We start from the raw sequence: 26,636 nt of genomic DNA, 5'->3' as shown, positions 1-26,636 counted from the left end.
CTTTTGAGCAGAGCCTTGAGGATTAAGGAGGAGGAGAAGACTTCCGAGAGAGAGGGAACTGCGAGGGCAAAGGCCCTGAGGCAGAAAAGAGCTTGGCGTCCTGGGGACACGGAAAGAAGGCCAGTGCGGCCAGGCTGCATAAGCCAGCAGAGGATGGCGTGAGAGGAGAACAGAGGAGGCGGGGCCGGATCCTGCAGGGACCTTTAGGCCATTGCGAGGAGGGCAGATTTAATTCCGAAGGCGTAAAGCCGGATTGCTGGTTAGGGGCGCACTCAGGCAGCTAGCTGGAGATGGTGGCCGACTCCTCCGGACCCCCGGGGCCCTCCTGCCCCCGCCGCCCGCGTGTAGGTCTAGAGGGCCCGTTTGCTTCTGTGCGGTCATCGCCGGTTTACGTGGCCGCTTCCTCCCCAGACCCTGCGCCCCGGGGGCCGCCCCGGCCGGTGACCAGGGCGCGCAGCCCCGCGCCTGGCCCACTGCAGGCGCACAGCCCCCGTCGCTGGGGGGTGTAGGGGGCGGGGACAGGGCGACGGCGCACGGCGGGGTGACAAGGCCGGCGCAGGACCTTCCCCTGGAGCCGGGCCTCCCACTCGGCGCGGCCACGCGGGTTCCTGCCGGAGGAGGCGCAGGCTGGCGCGTGACGCGGGCGGCCGCACGTGGCCCGGGAGTGTGCTGCTCAGGACAGGTGCGGGGGCCGCCACACGCGCGAGGGCACCCCCTCTCCGGCTCCGGGTTATTCTCGGCCTCGCGGACCGGCTGGGCGGCCGCTGCGGTGTCCAGGGGCGATGTCCCCGGAGGGGCGCCGGGCCGCAGGGCCTCCCCCGCGCAGCTCCGTCAGCCCGAGGAAGGGCACGCTGGCCTTGCAACTTGGAAGTTGTCCTTTAGACCCGGAGGCTCGATGTGTCCATCCAAGAGGTGGGACTGTGCAATATACAGACGGGGGAGCACTTTGCAAACTTGGACACAAGTTGCGCGTTTTATTCACTTTCTCCGCTTCCCTCTCCCCCTCGGAAGCCCAAAGGGCTGGAGTAAGCAGGCTGCCACCCACAACGCCCCGGTGTCCCCGCGGCCCGGGGGCCGGACTCAATGTCCCGTCCCCTGGGGCCTACAGGCGCCGGAAAAGCCCCCGCGGGGCGCGGTCGCCGGGCCGGGTCACGTGACTCCCGCTGGCCACCCCGCGCCGGGCGGGGGGGAACGCCGCGAGCAAGTGCGCATGCGCACCTCCTTATCTATTTTTTTCTTGGTTGGCTTGGACGCAACCACTGTCAGCTCCTCCCCCTCCTTCTCCGACTTCATCCTTCCTGACATTCACTGCCTTTCCCCCGCCCATTGGTTACGTCAGGCAGACAGGCCGACGAGCCAATCACGACGCTGTGTTCAGGGGCCGGCACGCGGAACCGGTCGGATCGGACCAATGGGGGCCCTCGGAGCGGGCGCGCCCCAACCGGGCAGGGGCGACGGGGACGAGGGGGCGGCGCTTCCGCAGTCAGCATGTGGGCGGGGGAGGGCGGGGACCAGCAGCCGCAGAGGCGTCGACGGCGGCGGCGACAACGTCGCTTCTCAGTCTTCGGGGTGGGCTCGGCGGCGCTGGCCGGGCAGCGCGGAGGGCTCGGCGGTCTGCGGCGGCGGCCCTAGTGGGGGCCGCGGCGCCATGGGGCGGCGGTAGCCGGGCTCGGGCCGGCCAGGCGAGGGGCGGCGGCGCCCGTCCGGGCCGCGGCGCCCTTCGGCGGGGCCCGGGGGCGGGGAGGCCCGGGGCGGGGGGCGTCCCGGGCGGCGCGGGGCCGCGGGGCGGGACTCGCCGGCCGTCGGGGCGCAGGAGGCCTGGGCCGCCGCGAGGAGCCGCCGCCGGCCGCTGGGCCCCGCCGCCGGGCCGCTCGACGACGACGCTCCCGCGGGGGCCCCGCCTGAGGAGGACGCGGCGGCGGCGGCGGCGAGGCCGCGGGAGGCCGCGGGGGATGGAGGAGCGGAAGGAGGAGGGCGAGGCGGAGATCCAGGAGCACGGGCCCGAGCACTGGTTCTCCAAGTGGGAGCGGCAGTGCCTGGCCGAGGCCGAGCAGGACGAGCAGCTGCCCCCGGAGCTGCAGGAGGAGGCGGCGGCCGCCGCGCAGCCCGAGCACAAGCAGCAGAAGCTGTGGCACCTCTTCCAGAACTCGGCCACCGCCGTGGCCCAGCTCTACAAAGGTGAGGCCCGCCGCCGCCATCTTGGCCGCCCCTCGGCCCGCAGCCCCGGCCGCCCGCCCGGCCGCCGCCCCGCCGCCCCCCTCCGCCAAGATGGCGGCGCGGGCGGGCGGCGGGGCCTCGGGAGGCGCCGGGCGGCCGGGGGAGCCCCCCGCCCCTGGGGCCCGGCTGCCGGGCGCCCCCGGTCACAAAATGGCGAAGGGAGGCGGCGGGGCGGCCCCGTTGCGCCCGGAGCCGGCCCCGGGGCGGGGACCGGTGGGCCCTCCCCTCTCCCCTCCCCTCCCCGCGCCGCGCCTCGCAGCCCCGCGGCCGCCCCTTCCACCCCGCCGCGACCCCCTTCCCGCTGCCCTCCCGGCCGGCGGGGGAGCCCGAAACCCCGAACAAAATGGCGAAACCTAATATGGCCGTTCCCGAGTGATCGACGCCCGAGTAACCGTGCTCTCTCTCTCTGTCTCTCTTGTCCTCCTTCTCTCTCTCTCTCTCTGTCTTTGTGTCTTTTTTTCCTCTTTCAGACCGAGTGTGTCAGCAGCCAGGACTGTCGCTCTGGGTCCCCTTCCAAAACGCAGCCACCGCCGTCACCAACCTCTACAAAGGTGAGGAGGCCGCGCTGCGTGGCCGCCCCGGGGGAGGGCGGCGGGGGCGGGGCGGGCCTGCGCCCCGGGGGGCCCCCTCCCTGTCCCCGGCTGCCCGGGCGTCTGGGCCGCCTGGATCCAGGGTTTCCAACTGGACGTCTCCGGGGGTGTCTGGCGAGGTCACTGATCCCCCACGTGGGGGCGACTTGCACCCCGTCATCCCCCCTCTTCCCGGGGCGTTTGGCCGGGGCTGGAGGCGTTTCTGAATGTCCGCCCGGAGAGGGGCTGCTGGGCGTCCGCGGTGCAGGGCGCGGGTGCCCGTCCGCGCCCCCGCGCCCCGATGTCAGCGAGCCCGGGTGGGGGAGCCCTGAGCTGGAAGACGGGGCAGAGGCCCCCCCGGGGCGGAGAGGGGACGGGCCTGTGCCCCAGAGAGGTGGCGGGGACGCGTGTCAGCTCCTCCAGGAGGAGGTTCTCGAGTTAGGCGACTCCGAGCTTGGTGGGTCCATGGTTAGTAAACAAAGCGTGGAGAATCGGCTGATTGGGATAATCTGTGCGCGTTGATGGGCAGTGACAGGCTCCTCTCCAGCTACTTCATCAGATGCGGGCCTTCAAAACCACCTGGTGTCCCGATGGTGAACTGGCGGCAGGAAATCGGTGATCAGTTCGAGTAAACGGACTGGTATCTTAGGGTCATGTTTTTCTGGAGTTAGTTCTCCCCCGGTGTGATGACAGGGAGATTTGTAAGGAAAGGGTCTTGCCCCTTGTGCTCTCTAAGGTAGCAGTGGGTTTAGATTGTAGGCCTTACTGGTTTTGAAGATTTGGGTGCCTGGATTTGGTTTGTGGCCAGGTTTCTATGGGAAAAGGATTTGACTTTGTTGGTCTTAGTAAAAATGTGATTGAATGTCTTCAGGCTTCTAGAAGCTGCTGATGACAGGAATGGAGCTTTGTGCGTTTTAAAATCATCAAAATAGGTTGTAACACAGGCTGTGCAGAGACTTGACTCAGGTTCTTACTGTGTGAGAATGTGCAAGTGATGGTAGCTTTCTGTAGGAAAAATATCCCTTATTGTGAGATTTCTTGGGTAGAATTTGCAGTTTTTTGGGACCATAATTTGAGAACATGAACTGAAAGTGGTGAGTAGCATGTTAATTTTAGAGAATGAGAGTCTGATAGGCCAGGCCTGCCAAGAAAAGGGAAGCACGATTAAATGGTGCCCCAGTGGGCAACTTTGATTTGATGTCGCCAGAGTTCTTGAATTTTGACTCTTGAGTAAGTTGCTGTAACATCCATCGGTGCTTGAGAGTCTTGAGCATTCTTTGGGATGGCTCTTCCTTTCATCCAGATGGGGAATTCTGAAATCATTTTCTGAAAAACTCAGACTTTTTGGAGTGTAATTTATATACAGTGAAATCATTCTTTTAATATGTATAGCTTGAGTTGGACAAACATACACTGCTAAGAACTAGAATATGTTTATCGCGGCCCTTGTGACCACCCATCTGGTTGATGTATAGTTGGTTTTCCCATTTCTCTGTCAATGTCTGTAGAGCCTTACAGTATGTAGCCTTTTGTGTCTGGCTTCTTCCGCTTCCATAACGTTTCTGAGATTGATCTGTTGAGTTCATGGTGCAGGTGTTAATAAATAGTGCCTTTTTTTTTCTTGCTAAGCAGCATTCTGTTGTATGCGGGGGTACCACAGTTTATCCATTCGCTTGTTGCAATTACTTTTTGCCTAAAGGGGAGGCAACACATTTTGAGTGCCTTCTATGTGCCAGGCTCGTGGCCTAGGCCGTGCAGAAATCCCACTGTCCTGTCTTTTCTGTTCAGTTTTTGGTGCTGTCATGTACTTCTAGAATGCATCTCTTTAGGACTAGAGCTGGTGGACTTCTTTAATGCTAACTCTTCATATGAGAAGATGGGCTCAGAAGCCGAACACTGAAGTAATCCCTGATTTGATTACTTGATTTGAAAATCTTGTGATTTACTCGTTTGCTTTGTTCAGAAAACTTAATGGGATACATTAAATTTTTTTCCAATAAATGTTACATGAGGTTTTTGGATTATTGCAAATGCAGGATTCTTAGACTAAACTGGTTTTGTTTTGTCAAATGAAATGCATCTCTCTTTTCCTGATAGGAAAGGTAAGTTGTGACGTGTAGAATTTGGCAGTGTAGGAAGGTCGGGGAGAGTGGGTACTTCTCTGCAGACCCTCACATTCTTCCTCTTCAGAGATCGCAGATACCTCACAGCTCTAGGGATAATTGGATGCCTTAAATAGAACCAATATAGTTAGCAAGATAGGGTCACAGTGCGTGCAGCCTTAAGTAGCGGTAAATTTAAGTGTTCACGGTTCTCATTAGATATTTAAGTGTAATGTACAGGGGGAAGATTTTGGGGGGATCCCTTTACTGGGCAGTGCTCCTGTATTTTGTGTGATTAAGCACTTACCTGGCAAGCTAAAAATGGCTCATTCTGCAGCCTGGGAAGAGGCTGGCACTTTCACCAGCTTCTCGATAACTCCTAAAATGAGCACAGAGGAAAGTCAGAATTGGGGTAAAAGCCTAGCAGAGGGCCCCTTTTGATTACCCCTGGGCTTTTGAAAAATTGAACGACTGGTTGGTTGGTTTGGAATGTGGCTGGAAGGATTTGGAGGAGAGTGAGTTGAGGTGCCCCCTCAGTGTGGACAGAATTCAGCAAAATGGAGTGCATCCTTCTACTCCACGTAGTAGGGCAAGATTTTGGCATCCTTTTTTGGAAAGGGGAAGAAAAATCGTGATTGCTACTGCTCGTTTTTATCTCGAGGTGATAAATCTAAAGAGGGTAATGCTTGTTTAGGATTGACTCGTGTCGTGTCCCTGGCCTAGGACCATGTTTTGACATGTGCCCTAGAGAAGGGAGTGAAGAGTTACACTGAGGTCGTTTGATCTCGCCAGGGTTGATGCTTTCCTGGGAAGTACTGGGCCAAGCCTATCTGTGTTTGCTTCTTAAATCTGCCCCGCATTTCCTGGGGTGGCCGCTTCCAATGCCTGTCTCCTGACTCCGCCTTAGGAAAGTGTTCTCTTTATCTGATTCTGAATTCCTGCTGCTTGGGGCTCCTCGCTCCGCAGAGAGGTTGGACTGTTGTCCTCCAGGCCAGGGCTGTCCTGGGGCGCCCCACGTGGTCACACTGCGGGGGCTGGCGCCCTGGCTCTGCAGCAGCCCCTCTGAGCACCCCTTCGGGCCACTTCTCAAGGTGTCCTTTCCCAGCTTAACGTTTTTCCTTTTTGATTCTTGTTTTATGCTAAGCTCCGTTTCTTTGCCTCCGCATTTTAAAGCTGCATCTGGAACTTCAGTTGCATGTTGAGTCCTGCCACATATGTGGAGAGCCTTCTCGTGGTATCGCTTATCTTAAAGTTGTTTCTGGTTCTCTCCTCGAGCGGCGTTTGCCCGAGGTGGGTCTGTACTCTAGCAGGGCCTGCGGAAGGCCAGCGCCGTCATCCTGGAGTCCTGCTAGGGTGTTGAGTTCAGGTTTTAGTCTGTTGCTGCTTAGCTGTGCGGTCCTGGGGACAGGTGATGGAGCAGGATGTTTCACCACGTGTTCCTTCATTTTCTCAGCTGTAAGTAGGGATAGGTACCCACAACTTGGAGTGCCATCTCTTAGTTGAGTGCTGTCCTAAAATGAGTATTCAAGCATTGGCTGTGTTGGTGGTCAAGTTCTACTTTTCACGTGTTTCTGGCTATGGGTAGTGCTTAGGATGAAGGGGAGAAATTCTGGTTTATTTTTTGTCTTCACTTGTTTTTCTTGGGTTGGAATAAGCTTTGTAGTGTGTTCTTTCCTTCTGCATCTTTCCCTGAAAGGGCTAAATAAATAGAATTGTTAAGTGAGAAAATCAGCAGGATGCCCTTTAAGTCCTTATTTTTGAGACGTCTTGATGCTAAATCCTCTTTAGTCTTGTGTCAGTGTAGCCATTTTGGGCCTATACGTAAACTGAAAGTGAACTGACACACTGAAAATTTGTGGGCCAAGTGGCAACTGGCTGATGTATAAACAAATGGTCAGAGAAAACGTATTCTATCTGGAGACATGATGGAGTTTCGGCTCCTTACAGTTTGACTTCCTGGAGCTGATTTGTGACTCTCGTTGCTGCAAAAGATTATTATTGAGCTTTGAGACTTTGTTCAAAACATCTTAGTGTGGATTACAATTAGAAATCCAAAGTCTTAATGTTTATTCTTAAACTTAGTATAAGGAGCAGTAGTCTTAGTCCTTCTTAATATCGTTTGTAGATTCTGTTTAAATTTTTATAGAAGACAATCACTTTCTTATGATAACTTCTCTGTAAAAGGGTGTTTTGACTGCAAATACCAGAAAATACAAGTCAGGTTGGCTTCAGTGGTGTGGACATGGATTGACTCCTCTCTGACTCGAAGGCCAAGGGTAGGATTGGCTTAATCCAGTGCCTGGGGCTCCCCTGCTCTGCGGCTCTCCCGCCCCGTGTGTGCCGGTGCGCGTAGGAGCTTTGTCTTCAGACTGGTTCCAGTGTATCGGCAGCTCGCATCTTAGGGCCGCTCACTGAAGCTCAGAAGAGCTAGGAAGCTGCTTTCCAGGAGCAGCAGTGACGTCCCTTGGCCAGAATTGGGTCACATGCTTACTCAGAACTGGTGTCACAGCCCTGGTTTGGGGTTATGCAGATTAGTCTGGACTGCACCACGTGCCCACCCCTTGAGCTGCTGTGGAGGAAGCTGCCCCAGAGCTGTCCGAACAAGAACTTGGAGTTCCTTTAGGAGAGGGTGGACGGGCATCGGGTGCCAGGCACCTGGCTGCTCTGTCTTCCCTGGCCCCTTCCTTTGTCATGTGTGCTCGGTGAAGATTAAGTAAATATATAAGTAGCTGGAAGTTCGTTCTTATTTTTGGGTATTTCTTTGTTAGGGAATACATCACAGGTATTTTCTCAAAACATTGGAAAAGTTTTACTTTGGCCGTGGCTCAGATCTTTGTTTTTCACGAAGCATTTTTAATGTATTTTTCCTGTGCCAGACTGGCTGGTTAGTGCAGATTGAATTGTTAAGGTCAGGTATTGTGCAGGTGTTAGTATTCCACGAAGCGTGGCTTTGGTCCAGCCGTGCGCTCTTCTGGTCTGCAGGTCCTCTCGGGAGGGGGGCGGCTTCTCTGTCGTGAGGAAGGAGTACGTTGGAGAAGGAACTCTGCCACTTCCCAAGTTTGGGCAAGGCCCTTGAACCTCAATTCCCATTGCTTTTTATGAAACTGGGCTGTCTGCTCTGGCTGACTCACAGGAGGTTTGCAAGTATCAGAAAACTCTAAGTAGTGAAGTCTGATTAATTTTGATTGTGTATCATGTGAGAAAGTTTTGCATTTGGTCTTCACCTCAGAAATCAGGATGATTTTGTGCCTACCACGCCCTGCCAGTGGTGGGAGGATTAGACTTGTAAAAAGCTCTCGGATTCAATGCTTCTATAAAAAAAAAAATGGGACCGCTCCTGTGACTTGTATGAATCAGTTTGCTTCTTGACTAAGGAAATGAATGTGTTGCGATTAAAGGTTAGATTGACATTTCGATGCCCTTGGGCTTTGCCTAACCTTCAAGCTTATGGCCCTTTTCCACCGTGGCTTTGGCATCAGTAAACTAGTGTTGGACGCAAGACTGGCCCACAGTTTCTGCGCTCTGCCCTTCCAGAATTTGGGTGTCCTGTTGTCAGGGTTCAGATATATTCAAAGCAGTCTTGGCTGCGAGCCTTCAGGAGGCCATCTCTGTGTGTGTGTGTGTGTGTGTGTGTTATTCTACTGGACGCTAAATTAACGTGTGATTATATTAAGTCTAGTCATGCTGAAGATTCTCCAGTAAGCATTCAGGTCTTTCCTGCTAAGTTTAAGATATGATAGGAGGGTTTTATTTTCAACCTGGTAACTATTTAAAGGACTAAACATAAGGACTGTATTTTAAATGCTTTTAGTGTCAACATGAGATTTTTCTATTTAAGGAAATGACAGGTTGGATTAATCTGGATGGTAATACAATTGGATTTGGCTCTCAGGATATGCTATTAGTGATATGAAACCAAATTACGCTCAGGCGGTGCAAGAGCGTGGCCCTGAAGACCTTAAATATCGCACCTGCTTTTCTCCTCCTGCCCTCTAGTCTGTGAAAGCCGGGGTTACGAAGTGCCTGACTTTTAGTGTGCTCGTGGTTCTCATGTTGAGATTCGTGCAGTTTTTTTTAGGTGAAACGATTGGTCAGTTGCTTAAATTTTAAGAGAGTCACAGCTTACTGTGTAACTGTCATCCATCTACACCAGTGAGTACTGGGGTTTCCAGCTTTATTCAGAGCTGGGATTAAACCCAGCCCCTTACAGATCTGACTTTTGGGACTTCCTTGTGACCTCAGTCAAAACAAACCAAAACTTTGCCAAGCGCTTTCTTCCCCGCAGTGTCCGTTTTTTAAACCACCTCCCGGGGCCCGTCCCTTTTGGCTGTCGAGTTGATCAAGTTTAGCTTCTCTCTCTTGCTGTCTGGTTTACTCGCTGTACACTTAGGTGGCTCTTTGTCTTAGTCTGCGCTACCCCAGCCTGCTTGGAACTTGTTTCTTGTGTCCCTTTCATGCTTCCCCTTCTTTTCGCTCTGTACTTCCGGTTCTTGGCCTGCCTCCATTTGGTTCTTGAAAAATAAAATTTCCTCAGTCATTCTGTTTGGAAATGGAAACTTCTCTATTATGAGGTTGGTGGTAACTGTGCTTTGAGGTAAGGCAGGTTTGTAGAAAACTGGTTGCTTCTCGGTTCATGCACTTTATATTTCTCCTCCTTTTTGTGGTCCTGTGGGTTGGACTTAGTTTGCTCCATGACTTGATTTCTCTTAAAATGCTTCCAGCTCTTTCAGGATCACTTAAGGTCTAGATACAGCTTTACCAGGTCATCTTAGAGTTTATCCAAGCCTCTAAGGTTGGCTTCGTCTAAGTCTTTAAGACTTAAGAGATGGGCGAGTGCTGTATTATCCTCTTGAATGTTATTTCCCTTTAAAATGGAGTTTGGGGCTGGCCCCGTGGCCGAGTGGTTAAGTTCGCGCGCTGTGCTTTGGCGGCCCGGGGTTTCGCTGGTTCGGATCCTGGGTGCCGACATGGCACCGCTCATCAGGCCATGCTGAGGCGGCGTCCCACATAGCACAACCAGAGGCACTCACAACTAGAATATACAACTGCGTACCGGGGGGCTTTGGGGAGGAGAAGAAGAAAAAAGATTGGCAACAGATGTTAGTGCAGGTGCCAGTCTTTAAGGAAAAGATGGGAGTTCATGCTTGCTTTGTTGTGATGAGATGAGAAATCAGAGGACATTGATTCACATTGTAACTTGGCCATTGTTCAGTAGTGAGACAGTGGAGAAATTTCTGTACTTCTGAGCTGCTTTTTAGTTCTTTAAAGTTAAAATCTACTTTCTCAAAGTTGAGATGGAGTTTAATTCAAGAGTGCTCCCATGGACAACTTCTTGCATTAAAAAAAAATCTTTTTTTAGCAATAGAGACCAATCATCTGCTAAGAAATAGGGCTTGTTATAAAAGTTCTGCTTGTGCTCCCCTCTCGCTGTCTTTTAATAATGCAAATTCGTGCAGCCTGAGAGCCTGTGAGATGTCTGGATTCTTGTCTGTCTGTATGGAACACAGCTCTTCATTCGTTGATCATTGCTCTTCCTTTCAGTCTACTTTAGATGTAACAGACAAGGAATTACGGAAAATCAAGGCCAGGAAAAGTAATAAAGAAGTGATTTTTCTGTGTTACCAAGAATTACTGCTTTTCCAAAAGGTCCAGGGATAAAGGAACCATCTTCTTTAATGTCACTAAAGATAGACTGGTGATTTTCTGCCAGCATAGCAGCTAAGCTAGAAACAAATTGTAGCGACTTAAATTTGCAAATACTTTTTTCAAATCTATAAAACCAGTCAAGGCAGGGATCATTTTCTCGGAACTCGGGTTCAGTGTATCCAGGGGGCAGTGTCTCCAGGGACCCGGGAGGCCAGTCCGAGGGATTTTAGGGCAGGGTCTCTGGGAATGGTTAGGAGTTACAGGGAAGTGTTGGGAACTGGAAGCAGAATGAAAATACACCTAGTTTCGGAAATGAATGAAGCCTTTCTGTTGCCGCCGTGCTGTTTGGTTTTGGTGTTGAGCAGTCGATCAGAATTCATTTTCCCTTATTACTTGGAAAATGTTTGCCATTGCCTGCGCTGTGTTCCCAGTTCTTGGTACTGACCCTGTCAGTGGCAGTGGGCCTCTGAAATGACCTGGTGAATGCCGGAGAGCCGGGCCTGAGTGATGTGCAGGGTTCAGTCACCTGCTGGATGATGTCCTGCTCCTACTGAGAGCTCACGGGAGGTCACTCTTTTCTGGAGGAGAGCAGTATAGCTGAGCGGTGAAGAGCTGCAGACTGAAGCAAAGTTCCGGCTCTCCTATGTTCTCTGACCTTTGTAGAGTTAGTCGCTGCTCAACACGTTTCCTCATTTGCAGTAAGGGGTCTGTAGTACCGCTCTCCAGGTATTCGTGTTACCTTTTTTCTCAGGTGAAGCTGAGTATAATGTAATAAGCATTTAATAATTTACAGTTGTTAGTATTACTGAACAAGCTAGCTTATTTAGATTAAGTATAGCAAGTGTTGTTAGGGAATAGTATTTTAAAAATGATAATTTAGGTAGCAGTAAGTAGTCTGTCTGTTTACATTTTATTCCCCTAAGAACAAGGCAGAAGCTCTAGGACTATATGATGTGTTAGCTCTGAATTTAGACCATTAAGATTAAATGTAATGTGTAACATTTCAAACGTGAATGAAATAGTAATTACTGATAGACTTAGCCCCATACTTCATGATGCTCGGTTAACTTGTGAAATGGTTTTCTTAAGAAGAGAATGTAGCGTGGCTGCTGATGATGATGTATCTTTTTTCTCCTTCTTTCTTTCTAACAGAAAGCGTGGATACCCATCAGCGAAGTTTTGATATTGGAATTCAGATTGGCTATCAGCGACGCAATAAGGATGTGTTGGCTTGGGTTAAAAAGCGCAGAAGAACTATTCGTAGAGAAGATTTGATCAGCTTCCTGTGTGGGAAAGTTCCTCCACCACGAAACTCTAGAGCTCCCCCAAGACTGACTGTAGTGTCCCCTAGCCGAGCTACTTCAGCGGAAACTAGCTCATCTGTAGAGACTGATTTGCAACCCTTCCGGGAAGCCATAGCTCTGCATGGTAAAGCCGTTTAAACATATTTCTTTGGAAAAATGGTTAAGAGTGTGCCTGTGGACCCATTTTCACGTTTAGGTTTAGGTACAGATACATTGTCTGTCTTTTGTCTACTATAGTAACTACTTGCTCTAGAAAATGTTTAAGTAGAACGTAAGCTAAGAACTTACATGGGCAATTTTTGAATGTTAGCCAGCCCATCCTAAAGAATGTTTTTAGAAAGTTAGTTTGAGCTTATTGGTGTTACAACAACAGAATCTTTTGCAACATTGATTAGAATTTATTGCTTTACACTTATGTTGTACGTGTTTTCTTACTCTTCTGAGTCGAAGAGGAAGTTCTTGTGTCTTAAGAATCCTTACATTTATAATTGGCCTGGAGAGCTTGGTCAGTGTCAGGCAAGAAAGGCAGGTAATTGTTGGGCTAGTTCTCGTGGGAACTCCCCTTGACGCCCTACGTTACTGAGTGTGCCTAGAGAGGGCAAGGGTGATGATGACCCAAGTGGGAGTGGACAGATGTAAGAATAATCGACTTCCCTTATGTCTGTTGTCCCTTAGGTCCTTCCTTTGATAGTCAGGACTGTCAGAGCACAGTCCCTCACCATCTGCCCAGGCCAGACCTGCCAGGAAAAGGCATTCTTGGCTAAGGGGTTTACGTGTTACTGGAGAAGCCTGGGGTGTGCAGTCAGTCAGTCTGCTGTTGCTTGTTCTCTACTGCAGACTTTCACATAGACCTGGGAGAGGTACTTCTGTGTGACAACATGTAATACTGCCATAAAAATCAAACAACAAAATAATAAGACTTGGTTGGAACCAAGATGCAAACATGGATTGAGGAAGTGACTAAGCAGACAGAAGAAATTATTGAGTTAGGTCATGAGTCTTGTAAAACGTTAGCATTTCTGGGCCATAGTGCAGGTCATCCCAAGCAAAGTGACCTAGTAATAAAAATAGTGGGATTTATCCAAAGGGCTTCTACATCGTGGAAGCTTTAGTGCTTAGAGAGATTCTTGTTCTCTTTGGCAAGTCTTGGTTCTTTACCTAAAACCCCACTCAGAACATGGGGTAGGAAAAAGTGTTCTTCTTTTCCTCCTGATTGTGAGTCTGTTTATAAGTTAAAAACACAAACAAAAACATATGTTGCAGGAAAGTCCACGGTGTATGGGTGCAGTACGTAAGACTGCTTGCTGTTTCTAATCCAGTGGACTAGTTCGGCCAGCAGGACTTTTGAAACTCAGGCAGAAGAGATTGGGGTGTTCCCATTGAATTAGCAGTTTTATGTCTTTTACCATTAAGTTTGGAAAAACTTACTGCAAGTGTACAGTTTGTCAGATCAATTTTAGTGCACAGTAGTGTTTGATGAAGTTGTCTTCCCTTAGGAAGTCTCATTTTCTTCCTTTATCATAAGTGGATTTACGATTCATTCCATGCTTCTCCTGTTAAAGTGTCTTTTTTCTGTATTATACTATACTTTAGAAGCGAGTTTTAAGAAACATAAATGGCTCTCTTGTTATAAAATCTTAATGCAGTTATGTACATTGTAAATAGGGCAAGCCAGCTCCCCTTCCAAAAACTTCTACTGTATTGTTCAGCTCCCATTACTTTTTCTTGAGTTGAATCTCTTCAACGTTTGTGATTTATTATTTTCCTGAACTTTGGGAGTTTTAGTGATGACGTAGTTTTAGGAAGGGACTATTTATAGTTTCGACTTAAATTTGAATTGTGAGAGTTTAAAAATGTTTAGTTACAAAGCTGTGTAGAAAAATAATCTTTCCCTTCAATAAACTTAGCAAGTTGCACCAATCCACAGTAACTGGGGACTCGGTGTACTCTCATGCTGGGGTTCGCACACCGAGTTCACGTGGTTGTGGTGAAGTAACAGGACCCCCCGAAAGAGATACAGAAACATGAGTTCTCCTGGGTCTTGTGCTCTAGTGGCTTTAGAGAACATGAGTGTATTCAGGGGAATGTTAGTCTGATGTGAGTATTTAAGGTAATTTGAATGATTTCTAGTAGTATAGGGCATTGTTAACTAAACTGTAATGCAGATTAATGACTAACTTTGCAGCCAGGTGAACTTATGATTGATCTATTGAATAGTCTGTAAATCGAAGTGAAAACTGTTTAGATGATCTTTTAAAATGTATTCAGAAACATCTTAATTAGGATACGTACTTGTCAGAATTTGGTTTTGCATATAATTTGCTTAGTGAAATCTATGAAATGTGAGGTCATATTGAAGTTCTTGGAGTCCCACGTGGGAGGGAGAGTCTGAATTCATGAAGTTTTGGAGTGCTGGGGAGATGTAGGGAAAGAATTGGTATGTTGAAGCGGCCTTCCTAAGTTCATAATCAAAGCAGACGGGAGTGGAGGAGGCCATAGTGATTTCTGCTTTTTCAGAGACCTCATCCTGCCCTTCTTTTATAAGAGAGGACAGTTCTCTACCATGGTTTTTCTTTATCAGCTCCAAAATACAAACCTGCACCAAATGGCACCTGTATATACCTGAAATAGGCCCTTATTTGAAGAAAAATGGCAAAGACGTAAGAGACCGAGTATTTTATGTAGACGGTGAGGGTGTGACAATGAGTAAGATCTCTGATCAGTACCCTTATCAGTCTTAGGCCTTAAGTATACTGTTTCAATCAAAAATACATCAATTAATAGTTACTGAACAGTTTTAGCCTAAACTGTCAGGTAATGGATATTGAAGCTTAAAGAATATAATCCAGTGCCTTATTTTGGCAATTGTCTGCACTGTATTGCTTATTTTCTGTGTACTGTGGGATCTAGTCTGAATATTAAACTCACAGAGAAATCGAAGAAATACATAAGCATCTGCTAAATTGGTTTCTGTCTTTTCCTTGTTGATCTTTGTCTTAAAATAAGAATATTATTGAAAATTTTCTGAGAGCTGACATACCTGGCACCTCATTTTTATGTGAACAGAAGTTTTCAGATAGACCAAAAATCATCTGGACCATTTTGTCGTACAGTACCTTTCGGATTATCCCTCTTTGAGGTCATCCTTTCTCTTCTGGAGCTTTCCTTGTCTTGTCCCCTCTTCTGGGGCTTCTTGGGTCTCTGACCTTTCCTCAGGCTCCTTCATTGACTTGGATTACGTTCCCCAGGATTCTAGCCTTAGCCACCTCCTCCTGCAGGCCCTTCAAGGGCCATCTCAGTCTTCATTTCCAAAATCTGTGCTTCTGGTTTAGACCTGCTCTCTTGACTGTATGCCCCGTTGTCGCACAACGGACATCTCCACCAAGTGTTCCACAGCCATTTGTCTCACTTTGGGTTTCAAATTGGATGGAGCCTTGCAGCCCCCGAAACAGCAAAAACGTGTCTTTTTCTCATTTAACCATTCAGCAGACATGTACATGGCAGATTTTGCCTGGTCTCTGGGAATATATAAATGAATAGAGTGCTTCCTTTTCTGTTGAGGCGAACACATACTTGGATGATTTATTTTAGTGTCATGACTGTGGTATGTGTAAGATATGTGGAGGCAGAAAGGGACATTTCACAGTGCCTCCTGGCCCTGGGTTCCGAGAAGGCTCTCTGGAGGAGGTGTGCCTGGGATCTTGGAATAATCTTCCTGCTCTTGCTTCTCAGGCCTGAGGTGACCCATTCACCAGTCCATCTTCCCTGGTATCTCTGGAACCATCTTTCTGATCTTGTTACTTCATGGAAAAAAAGCCTTCATTTCTCTGTGGCCTGTAGGGTGAAGTCAGAACTCAGCATGGCGTTGCAAGGCCCTTAGGATTTGGTCCTGACCTTGGGTCAGAGATCTTAGCCATCCTGTTCAGTCTGTTGAATACCTTCGTGCTTTTCGTAAGCTTTTCCCTCTGCCTGTTGATCCTTTCAGACTGGTCAGATGTCCCTTGTGTGACGAAGCTTTCCTTCGGTTCTCCCCGTTCCCTCAGGCCTTCTCTGGACTGGGTGTCTGCTCTCCCAGTTTGTTTCCGGTGGACTGCGCTAGGTTAGGGCAGGGGCCTGGTCTTGGAGCTTTGGGCATTAACAGAACCTGGCAAAGAACCTGGCGTAGCTGTGTTTCGAGTTAACAGGGTTCAGAGAGGCCTGTGGAGTGCGCAGATAACAGCAGAGTGGGGCAGAGGACCTTTCCAGAGAGTTGAGGATTGCAGGTCCCCAGTGACTACAACAAGGGCAGAATGTAACGGGTGTGCCTTAGGAGTGCTACAAAGTAAACTCCTTAGACAAGAACAGAGGAGACCGGGTGGTCCCTGCAGGTGATACACCGTTACAGCTCTTCTTTCAGCATTCCTGTCAGCACCCTAAGTGGGCGCTCACACTTACCCTGGGTTATTGCCATTTTATGGATGAAGAAAGGCTTTTTGGCTAAATTAGAACAGGTCTAGTAAGTGGTAGAATAGATATTCCAGCTCTGTCTCCAAAATGCATGCTTTTAACCCCTGTGCTTCTGTATTTGTACATTTGGCATCCCCCCTCGTAGGTCTGGGGAGTGGGTGGGAAAGGTCTCTAGGCTTATTTTTCTTCTCTGAAGACATCAGAAAGTTTTGTCTGTCTGTCTGGAGTCTTTCTCTCTGGGTGGATCTGGTTAGGTAGGCTTGCAGGCGAATGGCTTGTGCCCTGCTATTTCTGGTTCCCTTGTGTGGGAAGAGTGTTGCGGCTCTGTGTATAGGCCGCGTTCCCAGTAGGCCCTTGGGCAAGATGGTTAACCTCTCCAAGGCAGTCTTGGTGAGAGGCGACGTGTTCAGTGCGGAGCTGAGCAGAGAACCTACCCTTTCACAGCACTGTTGCGTGTTCTCTGCCTGGAGAGGACTTCTGGTTCGCTCTCAGTCCTGTGAGTGCCCTCTGCCTCTGGATGGCATTACTGTGAAAACAGGCCTGGCGCTCCGGTGGCCTTGGAGGGTGCTTTTCCCCTCTCTTCTCAGGAGGGCCGCTTTTTAAATTGCAGTTGCCACTCCAGCGGGAGGGGTGATAAAACTCGTTAACCACTTACTCGTATTCCTTTCTAAGGTCTGAGTTTGTTTCCTGTTGATAGAAACCAATGGATGTGGTGGTGTTCTCCTGTACTGGATGGAAAGAGAGATTCTGAGTTGACTTGCCCAAGCTGGAGCTGTGTCTGGAAAGCCTAGGTGGAAATCTCCTCTCCTCATTCTGAGCTCTTTGTTATCATGGGGATTAGGTGGAAAGGATCCAGAGTGAGTGGGGTGGGTGTTCGTGGAGGCGAGATAGAGACCTGGATGCTGGATGCCCAGTCAGACTTGACTGATTTGATAGCTTTATTCAAAGCCTTGCTCTCGCTCAAATCATCTCATAGGTGGTCTTTGTAGGTTTCTGGCCCTGGTTCAGACTATTCAGAGACACTTGGCTTTAGTTCCAAAAGTCATTTTGATGACGTTCTTGACTGCAGTACTAGGAGCTTAACCCCACGGGGCCTGGGCTGGCCCTCTGTAAAAGCCAGCAGTTCAGACTCGAGGCCTGTTGCGCACAGAGGCTGGTGGTGTAATAGGCGCTGGTGGGAACCATTGCTGTCATTGGCATTGGGCTTTTAGATGCCACCTTGCCCAAGTTTCAGTTCCTTTTATGTTTAAGACAAATTTGAAAAAGACAGTGGGCTCCAGCCTCTGCTGGTGTAAGTGCCGAGAGGACCTGGGCAGAAGCAGACCGCCAGCCTGTGATACGACGCTGTGAGTTCGAAAACTGGGAAAGGAACCAAAGGAAAGATTTTTTAAATAAAGCAAGCACTTTGTGAGTTAAGACAGCAGCTCCTTAGTGAGTGTTGAAGTCTGAAGCCTTTTTGGTTGAAAACCCTCTTTGTTTTTTATTGATGTGGTGTTATGCATTCTGATTTCTGCCATTAAAATCCTTCTGCGGAAGGTGTGGTCTTTAAAAATGAAGCATGTATTGTCATTCTGTAGCCTGTCCTATCGCCCAACATGCACTGAACCTAGTAAATACCAAGTACTCTATTAGAGGCCAGTAGTGGGAGCAGGTGATACAAAGATGAATCAGATACGCTCCTCAAGGAGTTTCCAGCTTATTAGAATTACATGAGACTGTTTGAAGTCTGTGAGCCCAGGCAGACAGATTGAGGCATAGTGCCAGCACCTTAGGGCTTAATAAGCTCCATTTTCCTTTTTTTTTCCTAATGAAGTCTTTCTCTGGGCTGCTTGGAAATCCTTATTTTCTCTTAAATCATCAAGTTGCCTGACAGGTTCTTGGATCTGGAGAAACTGGGTGTGGGGCATTAAAAAACACAGTGGTTTGAAATTGTAATAAGGGGTATAAGGTCAGATAGGAATTTTTACCCAGAAAAAATAGAAGGCAAGTTCCCAGTTTGTCATACGAAATGCATAAAACTGATACCTTCTTCCCCTGGAGTCTGTGGAAGGTTCTGGTTCGGGCAGCCTGAACCAATAGGACTTTCTTTGAGCACAGGTTTTTGTAGCTTTTGTTCTCTTGTGAAGACGTTGTTTGGCCTGTGTCCACTAGAGCGAGAGAGAAGAGAAGTTAGCAAGTGTTGGTGAGAACTAATCTTCCTGGTAAAACTTCCTAGACGACTGAGATCCAGTACATGTAAGAAGAAGTTTAAGGATTTGTCCTTGGTCTCTGTCTCTCCTCCTCTCTGTCACTTTTCAGCCTTCCACTGATAAAGCTAAATATTTAGAAACAGATTTTGACAGCTAGCACGGATAGGTTAAGTGCTTTCCAACTAATGGTACAGTATAAAAGAAACTCCTTGCAGTTTTCTGTTGCAAGGGCTAATGGAAGTGACCTGTGGGGGATTCATGTCCTTCCACCTTTTACAATCCCTTTTCCTCCTTGCCCACACTCCTAGCACAGTGTGTGGGGCACAGTAGCTTCTTAATGAATGAATGCATGTTGAATGTTGCAGTCTTCATCTTCCGGAAATAACAGAACTGAAAATAGTTATTTAACAGTGAAATCTTTTAAAAACTTTTTTGGAAATCAAGATGTAAGAGATTAATGCACCAAAGCAATCTCATCTCTTAATTGCTTAAAATTGATTATTTCAAAGAATATTCTTTAACTACAATTCCTCTGAAGGCTGGAATTTCTAACTTAGGACCTTTGTTCAAACCAGTCTCTGAGAACAAGAACAATTAGAGGCAATTAAGATAGCATTAAACTTCTAATGGAAAGTTGGCATTTTCTGTTTATTAGGATTAGCTATCAGCTACTGAAGTTTCTGGGGGTAGAACTTAACTAAAGCTTCCAACATCCGTGATACACGTTGTTTTGAACTTGTGATGAAATTTCGCTGGACCTTTTTTCATTGAGGTGACAGAGGCGTCCCTGCAACCTGCCTGAAAGCTGGTTCACTGCTGGTTCCTATGTAACCATCCTCGCTAGTTATGAAGCAGTTTGACATCTGAGTTCAAGCTTCTCGCTAGTTTTCTGATTTATAAGTACTAATTTCTTGGAAAACTTGACAATTTCCGAACAGTAAAAAATTCAGTATTCTGTTACCCCACTATACAGAGATAACTGCAGTTAAATGTTTGGTGCATTTTCTTCCAGTTTTTTTCAATGTATAAATATTAAAATTATTTCATAGTTGAGATCCTACTGCATATATGGTACTGTATCTTGCCTTTTTCATTTTAACGTCGTGAGCATTTTTCCCATGGCATTAAAACTGTCTTTGAAAAATTGAAAGCATTCTGGGCTGTCAGCATAACTGAAAATGTTTTCTTGGTGTGACACATGTATCTTTGTAATTGGTTTGATTTAGTGTGCTTTACTTCAATAAAAATTCAGTATTACAATTTACAGGTTGGGGTGGGGAGTGGTATCTACTTCAAATTACCAGAATCTTCCTAGTAGGTTTCCTTTTTCAAGGATTGAACTCCTGCCCTGGTGCATTTAGAACACGACATATACACACAAGTGCTTGCTTGCTTAAAATCAGAACACAACTTTGTGCAAAGGGAGTGCTATCCATTTGAATAGTCAGTTCATTTCAAATGCAAGAACGCCAGTTTCTTAGGGTTCCCAGTCAGATGTTAATCACTTTGTTCAAGGTGTGGGGATTTCAGATCCCCCCTTGCTACTGGAGGTGAGAAAACTGGTGGGGCAGATGGCAGAGGGCCCTCCACGCGTGCTGCGTGGATCAGCAGTCCTGGCAGTCGGCTCCCCTGCTCCGGGGCTGGCTCTGCTCCGGCAGGTGCCGCAGCGCGGGGAGGCTGGTAGAGAGGGTAGACAGAGCCTCCGGGCCATGGGCTGCCAGGCAGGCAGGGCGGGTGAGTGGGTCCTGCATTTGCTTTTGCTGTGCCTGTGTATGACCTAACTATGTGCTGGTAAACTGGAATTACATGTAATTAATTCTGAAAACAGGATTTTCTTATTACCCTAAGCATGAACGTGGTATGAAAATAATAGTTATGTGCTACTTTTAACAATTTATCGTGTAACCTAGATTCCTATAACCTGGACTGTAACGCTGCTTTAGCTCCAATGGGAGCTTGCTTTGGAAGGTATGATTAAATCATCCTAATCTTTTTTCCCCACTCCTGCACTAATCATTTAAAATGGATGCAGAAACTTTAAAACTGATAAGTTTATCTTGTATTAAGCAATTGAGACTTTTCTGTCTAATCATACTACTTGTTTACTGCTTTTGTCAATTGATATTCCCATGGCCCTTTTGAAAAAGTGTGTTTTTGGTAGAAATTAAGTTGTATGCTCTCGGGCCGTACAACTTAGTTTTTAGTTCTGAAGCCTGTTTAGATTCTCTGTACTTGTATAGGCCTGACTGTTCATGTGGCTTAGCTAAGGTTTCCTAAAGCATCTTCTAGTAGCTGTCATTGGTTTATAAAATAAAATTTGGGCTGTTCAAAATAATATATTTTTTGGTTGTTAATCTTAATTTTTTTTTGACACTGTGAAAAGTCTTTTTGGGGAAGATTAGACAGTTAAACTTTGAATTTTCACTGCTGAACGTGGATAATGCGTAGGTAATGCCGCACACGGTGAATTTCTGTAGCTGTCAAACTAAGCCCCATGTCATCCACCCCACAGGAGAAAGATGGCGATTTCCTGCAAGTTACTGGGGAATTTTCAAATTGACCAAACTGACATTGAGTCTCTCTTCTTTTTCATGGAGAACAGCAGTGAGCTGCCTGTTCACATCCGATGGAGTGTTTTATGAGTCTTGGGTATTTGTCCTTAGTGTGACACATACTGCCCTGTGACCCCTATGTTACAAGAAGGGGCATCGGGGTGGGGTTTGTTGAGTTCTTTTTGTGGTTTCAGATGATAAAGGGGATCCTGAGTTGAATTGCTGAAGTAGCCCAGTTTCATGCTGGTGACCCAAATTGTGCAGTATAACTCCTTTAGAACCTCCTGCATTGTGAAACAAAGGATAAAAGGAGTATCGTTTCAAGTACGTGGACACCTTTTAGTAGTGTGTCATGGGCTGAGAAATTAGAAAAAAGGCACAGCTCTCCCCTCAAGGAGTTGACAGTCTTAGTGGAGAACTTCAAAAAAAAAAAAAAAAAAAAGCCAGCAATTTGGGAATAATTGAGTTTTAAACTTGAGGGCAAAGATTGAAGGGAAGGAGGCCACGTGATGTATTTCCTGTCCTTGGAGAGGTGAATAAACACCAGGTTTGGTTTACAAAACGCGGGCTAGGACTTTGAAGCATTCTGTTTTTTCAGAGTTCAGTGACTTGTGTGTCAGGTACCGCGTTAAGTTCATTAGATACAGAGGAAAAGACAGCGTAGGAAGATGTGAATGATTGTTCTGGCTCTGTAAAATTAGCCCAGACCTTTCTTTCCCTTCCTCTTCCTCATTCATTTTTAATGAGCCTGTGTGGGCTGGGGAAGCAGCAGCGCAGTCTCGTTTTGAAGTTCGGTTTCAGACGTCCACCAGGCAGTTAGAAGTATGGATGGGTCCTGGAGCTCAGGAGAAAGGCCTGCTCCGCTGGCACTGATTGGGAAAACGAGGCCTTTGGGTAAGCTGAGGGGTCAAGGGTATCACCCCCCCGGTGACACCAACCTGTCAGGCAGAAGAGAGGCAGCAAAGGCCACTGAGGAAGCAGCTGGCAGGCTGGAGAACAGGAAGGAGCTGGAGAGTTTCAAGCAGGAGGGAAGAGGAGCCAGCCAGAGACTGAAAGGAGAGGTAGGGGAGCCAGGAGAGGAGCCTTGGAGGAGGCGCTGGAGGGACGAGGGCTTCAGGCAGCCGGGAGTCCTGTGGGGAGGGAGATGCAGGCCCGACCGCTTTAAGGAACCGGGAATCATTTGATATTAGCAGTGCCTGATTGATTCTTACAGTGGGCGTGAAGAGGGCAGGAGGGGAGAGTAACTGTTCAAAGAGATGAGGCCTAAGAGGCAGGCCGGGCCCCAGTCCCTGAAGCCCTTTGATGCTAAAATAATTTAGACTTTCAGAGAGGGGAGTGTGACAGTGGCTAGGAATATAGATTCTGCTTGAGTTTGAGTCCCAACTCTTGCTTAGTAACTGTGACCTTGGGTGGCTTGCTTAACCTTTTGGTCTTGGTTTTTCATCTGCGAAATGGAGATAATATAAATGTTGTAGGGTGATTTTGAGGATGAAATTAAAAAGTACTTCATGTAGTGCCTGACACTGGAAGTACTCTAAGATTAGAGCTTTTATTTTAATAGGCGCTAGCCTTGGAAAGGTTTAGAGCCATAGAGAGTCACGATCAGATTTCCTCTGGCCACCAGTGTGAAGGGAGGATGCAAGTTCCGCAGGGGGAGCAGTGAGGGGCTGGTTGGCTCCTAGATGAGGGAGTTGAGAGCAGTTGAGAGGTGTGGGCTGCCGAGCATGAGCGGCGTGTGTGGGAGGTGGCTGAGGCCATAGGTTTGAGGATGTGCACAGAGTATGTGTAGGCTAAGAATACTGTCAAAGCGAATTGAATAGGTTTGATGCCACAGGAGGCAGAGAAGCCTTTTTTAACTTAATGTGCAAATTTCAATCACATTTATAGAGTATAAAATTAGAATGGGCATCTATGAAACCAGCCTAAGCTTAAAAAATCCAAGATATAAAAAACATTGATTAGACTAGATCACATTGTATCAGTTTAGTTGGGCCATAACAAATCCCCGTGTGAGGCTAGAATAGCATTAGGGGGAACCTCATAAGGAAAGTCCACTGTCAGTTACGTTAGGTTTTTAAATTCAACACTGTTTTCTGTTTCCTGGCCTCACTCATGCCTTTCACAGGTTTATCCCGAGCATTGAGGAGTGGAACATAACGTTTGCCTCCTTAGCCGTGGAAGAGTCTAAGGAATGAGTGTCCAAATTGGTTGCTGGGTCTCTTCTGGGTTAAGTAACTCTTTGGAAGCAAAGTAGCAGGATTTTTATACCAGCCTCGCTCCCCCGCCTTCTCTGGAGGATTATAGCCAGTACTGAGTTAGGCTGTCCTAAGGGGTGTCTACCAAATACGGTCCAGTCCTTGGGTGATCGTATAGCCCGGTTTGTCCAGGGCAGGCTCGCTTCGTACTGGATGTCCCAGCATCATTTTCAATAGTGACCCTTTTTCAGGCTCAACAGTGTACTGTTTTGGATGATAAATGATGAAGTCACCTTATGTAGAGGGGATATTGGAACAGTCCCACTCAGGCCAGGAGATGAAGGCTGTCCCCCTGTGTGCACGCACGCAGTTATCAGAGGGGTCCGTCGGGATGTATAACCAAAACGTCCTCTGGTTGAAAGCAAGCACCTCCTGTCCTCACCTATAAATTACATTCAGTATGTACCTCAGAATAAATGGGAGGATTTCATGATAAATTTGTACACCTAGCATGGTGCTTGCCACATAATAAGGGTCCAGTAATTGGTAGTGACACCCACATTGTAAGTATTACTAGTGTTACCAATAAAACATCTCATATGTCAAAGCCAGACGATTCGTTTTTCCAGAGTCAGACTTGACTGCTCCCTGGTGACCCCTTACAAAGAAAAGAGGCAGACGTCCTTTGACACTGTGACAGCATTGAAAGTAAAGTGGGTTGCTTTCAAGAGGGTTGAATAATCGAGCAAGTCTAAAACCTTTTTTCTTCTTCCTAGGTCTTAGTGGTGCAATGGCTAGTATAAGCGTGCGTTCGAGTACCCCAGGCTCTCCTACACATGTAAGCAGTGGATCGAATGCTAGTCGAAGGAGAAATGGACTCCATGATGTCGATTTGAACACTTTCATATCAGAAGAAATGGCACTCCACTTGGACAATGGTGGAACTAGAAAGCGTACCTCAGCCCAGTGTGGCGATGTCATTACAGACTCACCAACCCATAAACGCAACAGAATGATCTAAACTGCAAACATTTTCACACCCACCATGCTGCTTGAAAGCCACTCGATCCTCAACATATACTCTTACTGCAAAGGAAACATGAGGCCATCTTCCCTTGTTCACTGTTTAAGACAAGTGAATTCTATAGTGGTTGCCATAAAAGGAAGTTCTAGGTGTTTCCAGTAGATGCCTCTTGTAACTCTGGCTTTCTTAAAACTATAATCCTAGCAGAGGACATCAGATATCGTGTACTCATTAGCAAGATCATCATAGGCAAACATATCCGTTCCAAGGCTAAAAGTGACCTTAACTGTATTTATTCTCAAAGGGAAAGGAAATATCAGATGTTTATTTGGTATAGAATGCCTTTTTTTTTTTTTTTGGTCCATTTCCTGCTGTGTTGAGTATTTTGCTTCAACAGTATTGCCAGATTCCTAAAATTGTCTAAAACACACGATTTGGCTTCCTCATCAAATCTGCAGGCTTCCATTTTTGCAGCAGCACTGTACCGTGCACCTGGGTTCTATATAATAACAGTGTGCAACTTCTCTTTTTTGGACTGTGCCCCGTTTTCAGTTTTCAAAGCAGTTTCTAATTCTGGTGATTGTGTCATGTAAAGAGGTGCTATGATGGTCATGCAATTAATAATACTGAATCAATACACAGAACTTTATTGGATTCACTTTGTGTGTGTTAGTGCTCTAAAAGTAGCAATATTATCAAATTGCCCCCAGATTAACCCTGTAGGCTTAAAATACTCAGTTTTAAGACAAGTACTACTTCCCAGTCAGGGTAGTATCCTTCTGGTAAATGTAAACACGTAGACTGCGTTCAAGGTGACCTACGGTAGAGAGGTCATGAACTTTGGGAATGGGCTTCCTTTTTGGTTCGGTGTCAGTGAGAGGGAGATGGCTGGCGGTAGGTAGGTATTTGTTCTAGGCTTTTGTTCGGTGGGACATTTCTCATGAACGCCCTGATGTGTGCAGTTTCCATTGGAATGGGTGGAAGAGAAAGGTCTTTGATCTGCGAATTATGTGATCACAACTTAAATAGCAAAACCCACCTTTCCAGTGCCTCTCCTAAAGTGCAGTTTGGGATCTCATTCTGGAAAAGACGGAATCGCATGGAGGGTCTCTAGATGTTAGGTAGACCTAAGTTACAGTTCTCGGTAGATTCCTCTTTTGAGTAAATATAAGACCTCTTGTAGCTACAATGTTTTAGAGCATGTTTCATCTTCATTTTTACTATCTTGAACTGAATGATAGTCTTTTTTAGATGAAGAACTGATGTCAGCCTGCCAGGTACTGTAATTTATTCTATCATATTATTCTATTATATATCAAGTAGGACAGTGAAAATGTTTCCTTGCAGACTTGTAGTCCAGTATCCGTTCCTTCCTGTTTTTATCCTTAAAAGACCATTGCAAATCAGTGTAAGGGTTTTCCAGTCATTACTCGCAGCACTTTGTTAAAGTTTGCAATTTCTTCAGCCATTTAATAATACCTTTCTGTGAAGAAACTTTGCTAAGTTAACTATAATATTCATTGACTGGGTGGGATGTGAATGGGATGTTGGAAATGTGTGAACTGAAGTTCTGTATTCATTATAGATATAGCCCTTATTTAAAACAGTGAATTCCATACTAAAACTAGCAATGAAAGTGAGGTATTTCTAAATTTTTGCAAAAGTGGATCATTTTTTGTTTGAATCTAATGACAGGAAGAATTATAGCAATCTGTCATTTTACCTGAAACGGACAAGCCTATGTATTATGAATACTTTCAAGCCTCCCTTTAGAATATACCAAGAAATGCATTGGAGTTACCTTTGTTTTTCTCTCGTTGTAAATTTAGATTCTGGAGTCGGGTGGTGTGAAGCCTTGCTCACTAGTGGCCAGAACTCCTCTTCCTAAAGGATTTTGAGATGGAGGAACACATATTTAATCTTTCCTTCATGCCTTGGTTCTAGTTCCTCTTTCCAAGTTGAATAACATTTTCTTTTTTGGTTGTTTTTGTTTTGGTTGGTGCTCTGAAGCTTAATCTCAGTACCCTTTCCTCTCAATTGTCAAATTTTGATAAAACATGTGCCATTTTCTTTGGTAAGATAAAGCAGGTCTTAATGTCTGCCAGAACATGATTTATATGCCTTATTGGCTCCATTAAACTTTTAAAAAACTTTAGCATTCGTTACTTTTTTCCATTGCATTTAATCTCAAATGCTATTTGTCAGCTGTCCCGTAACCCCTCCCCCTTCCCCGCCCCATTGCTCTCGTGTGCCACCGGAGCCCAGAATGACCCTGAGACCTAGGCGTAGAAAGGGAAATGATTTCTCTTAGCAAAACTTAGTTCTTTTTTTTGAAGCCTTTCTTTGTGCCATTTTATATGCAAAACAAATCATGGAAGATTGCCTATTTGTG

General features: G+C 47.0%; 1 protein-coding gene across 1 annotated transcript; it reads left to right on the top strand.

The window, feature by feature from the left end:
- The first annotated feature begins 1,514 nt into the window (after positions 1–1,514).
- HAPSTR1 (HUWE1 associated protein modifying stress responses) lies at positions 1,515–26,399 on the top strand. The gene is made up of 4 exons (XM_023616339.2): positions 1,515–2,178; positions 2,688–2,768; positions 11,687–11,962; positions 23,997–26,399. The coding sequence occupies exons 1-4, from the start codon at positions 1,953–1,955 to the stop codon at positions 24,239–24,241; spliced, it is 828 nt and encodes a 275-aa protein (XP_023472107.1). The 5' UTR covers positions 1,515–1,952; the 3' UTR covers positions 24,242–26,399.
- The last annotated feature ends 237 nt before the right edge of the window (positions 26,400–26,636 follow it).

The sequence above is a fragment of the Equus caballus genome, chromosome 13 (genome assembly GCF_041296265.1).
Source record: "Equus caballus isolate H_3958 breed thoroughbred chromosome 13, TB-T2T, whole genome shotgun sequence".
Classification (NCBI taxonomy): domain Eukaryota; kingdom Metazoa; phylum Chordata; class Mammalia; order Perissodactyla; family Equidae; genus Equus; species Equus caballus.
This window is presented reverse-complemented; position numbering and strand designations above follow the sequence as displayed.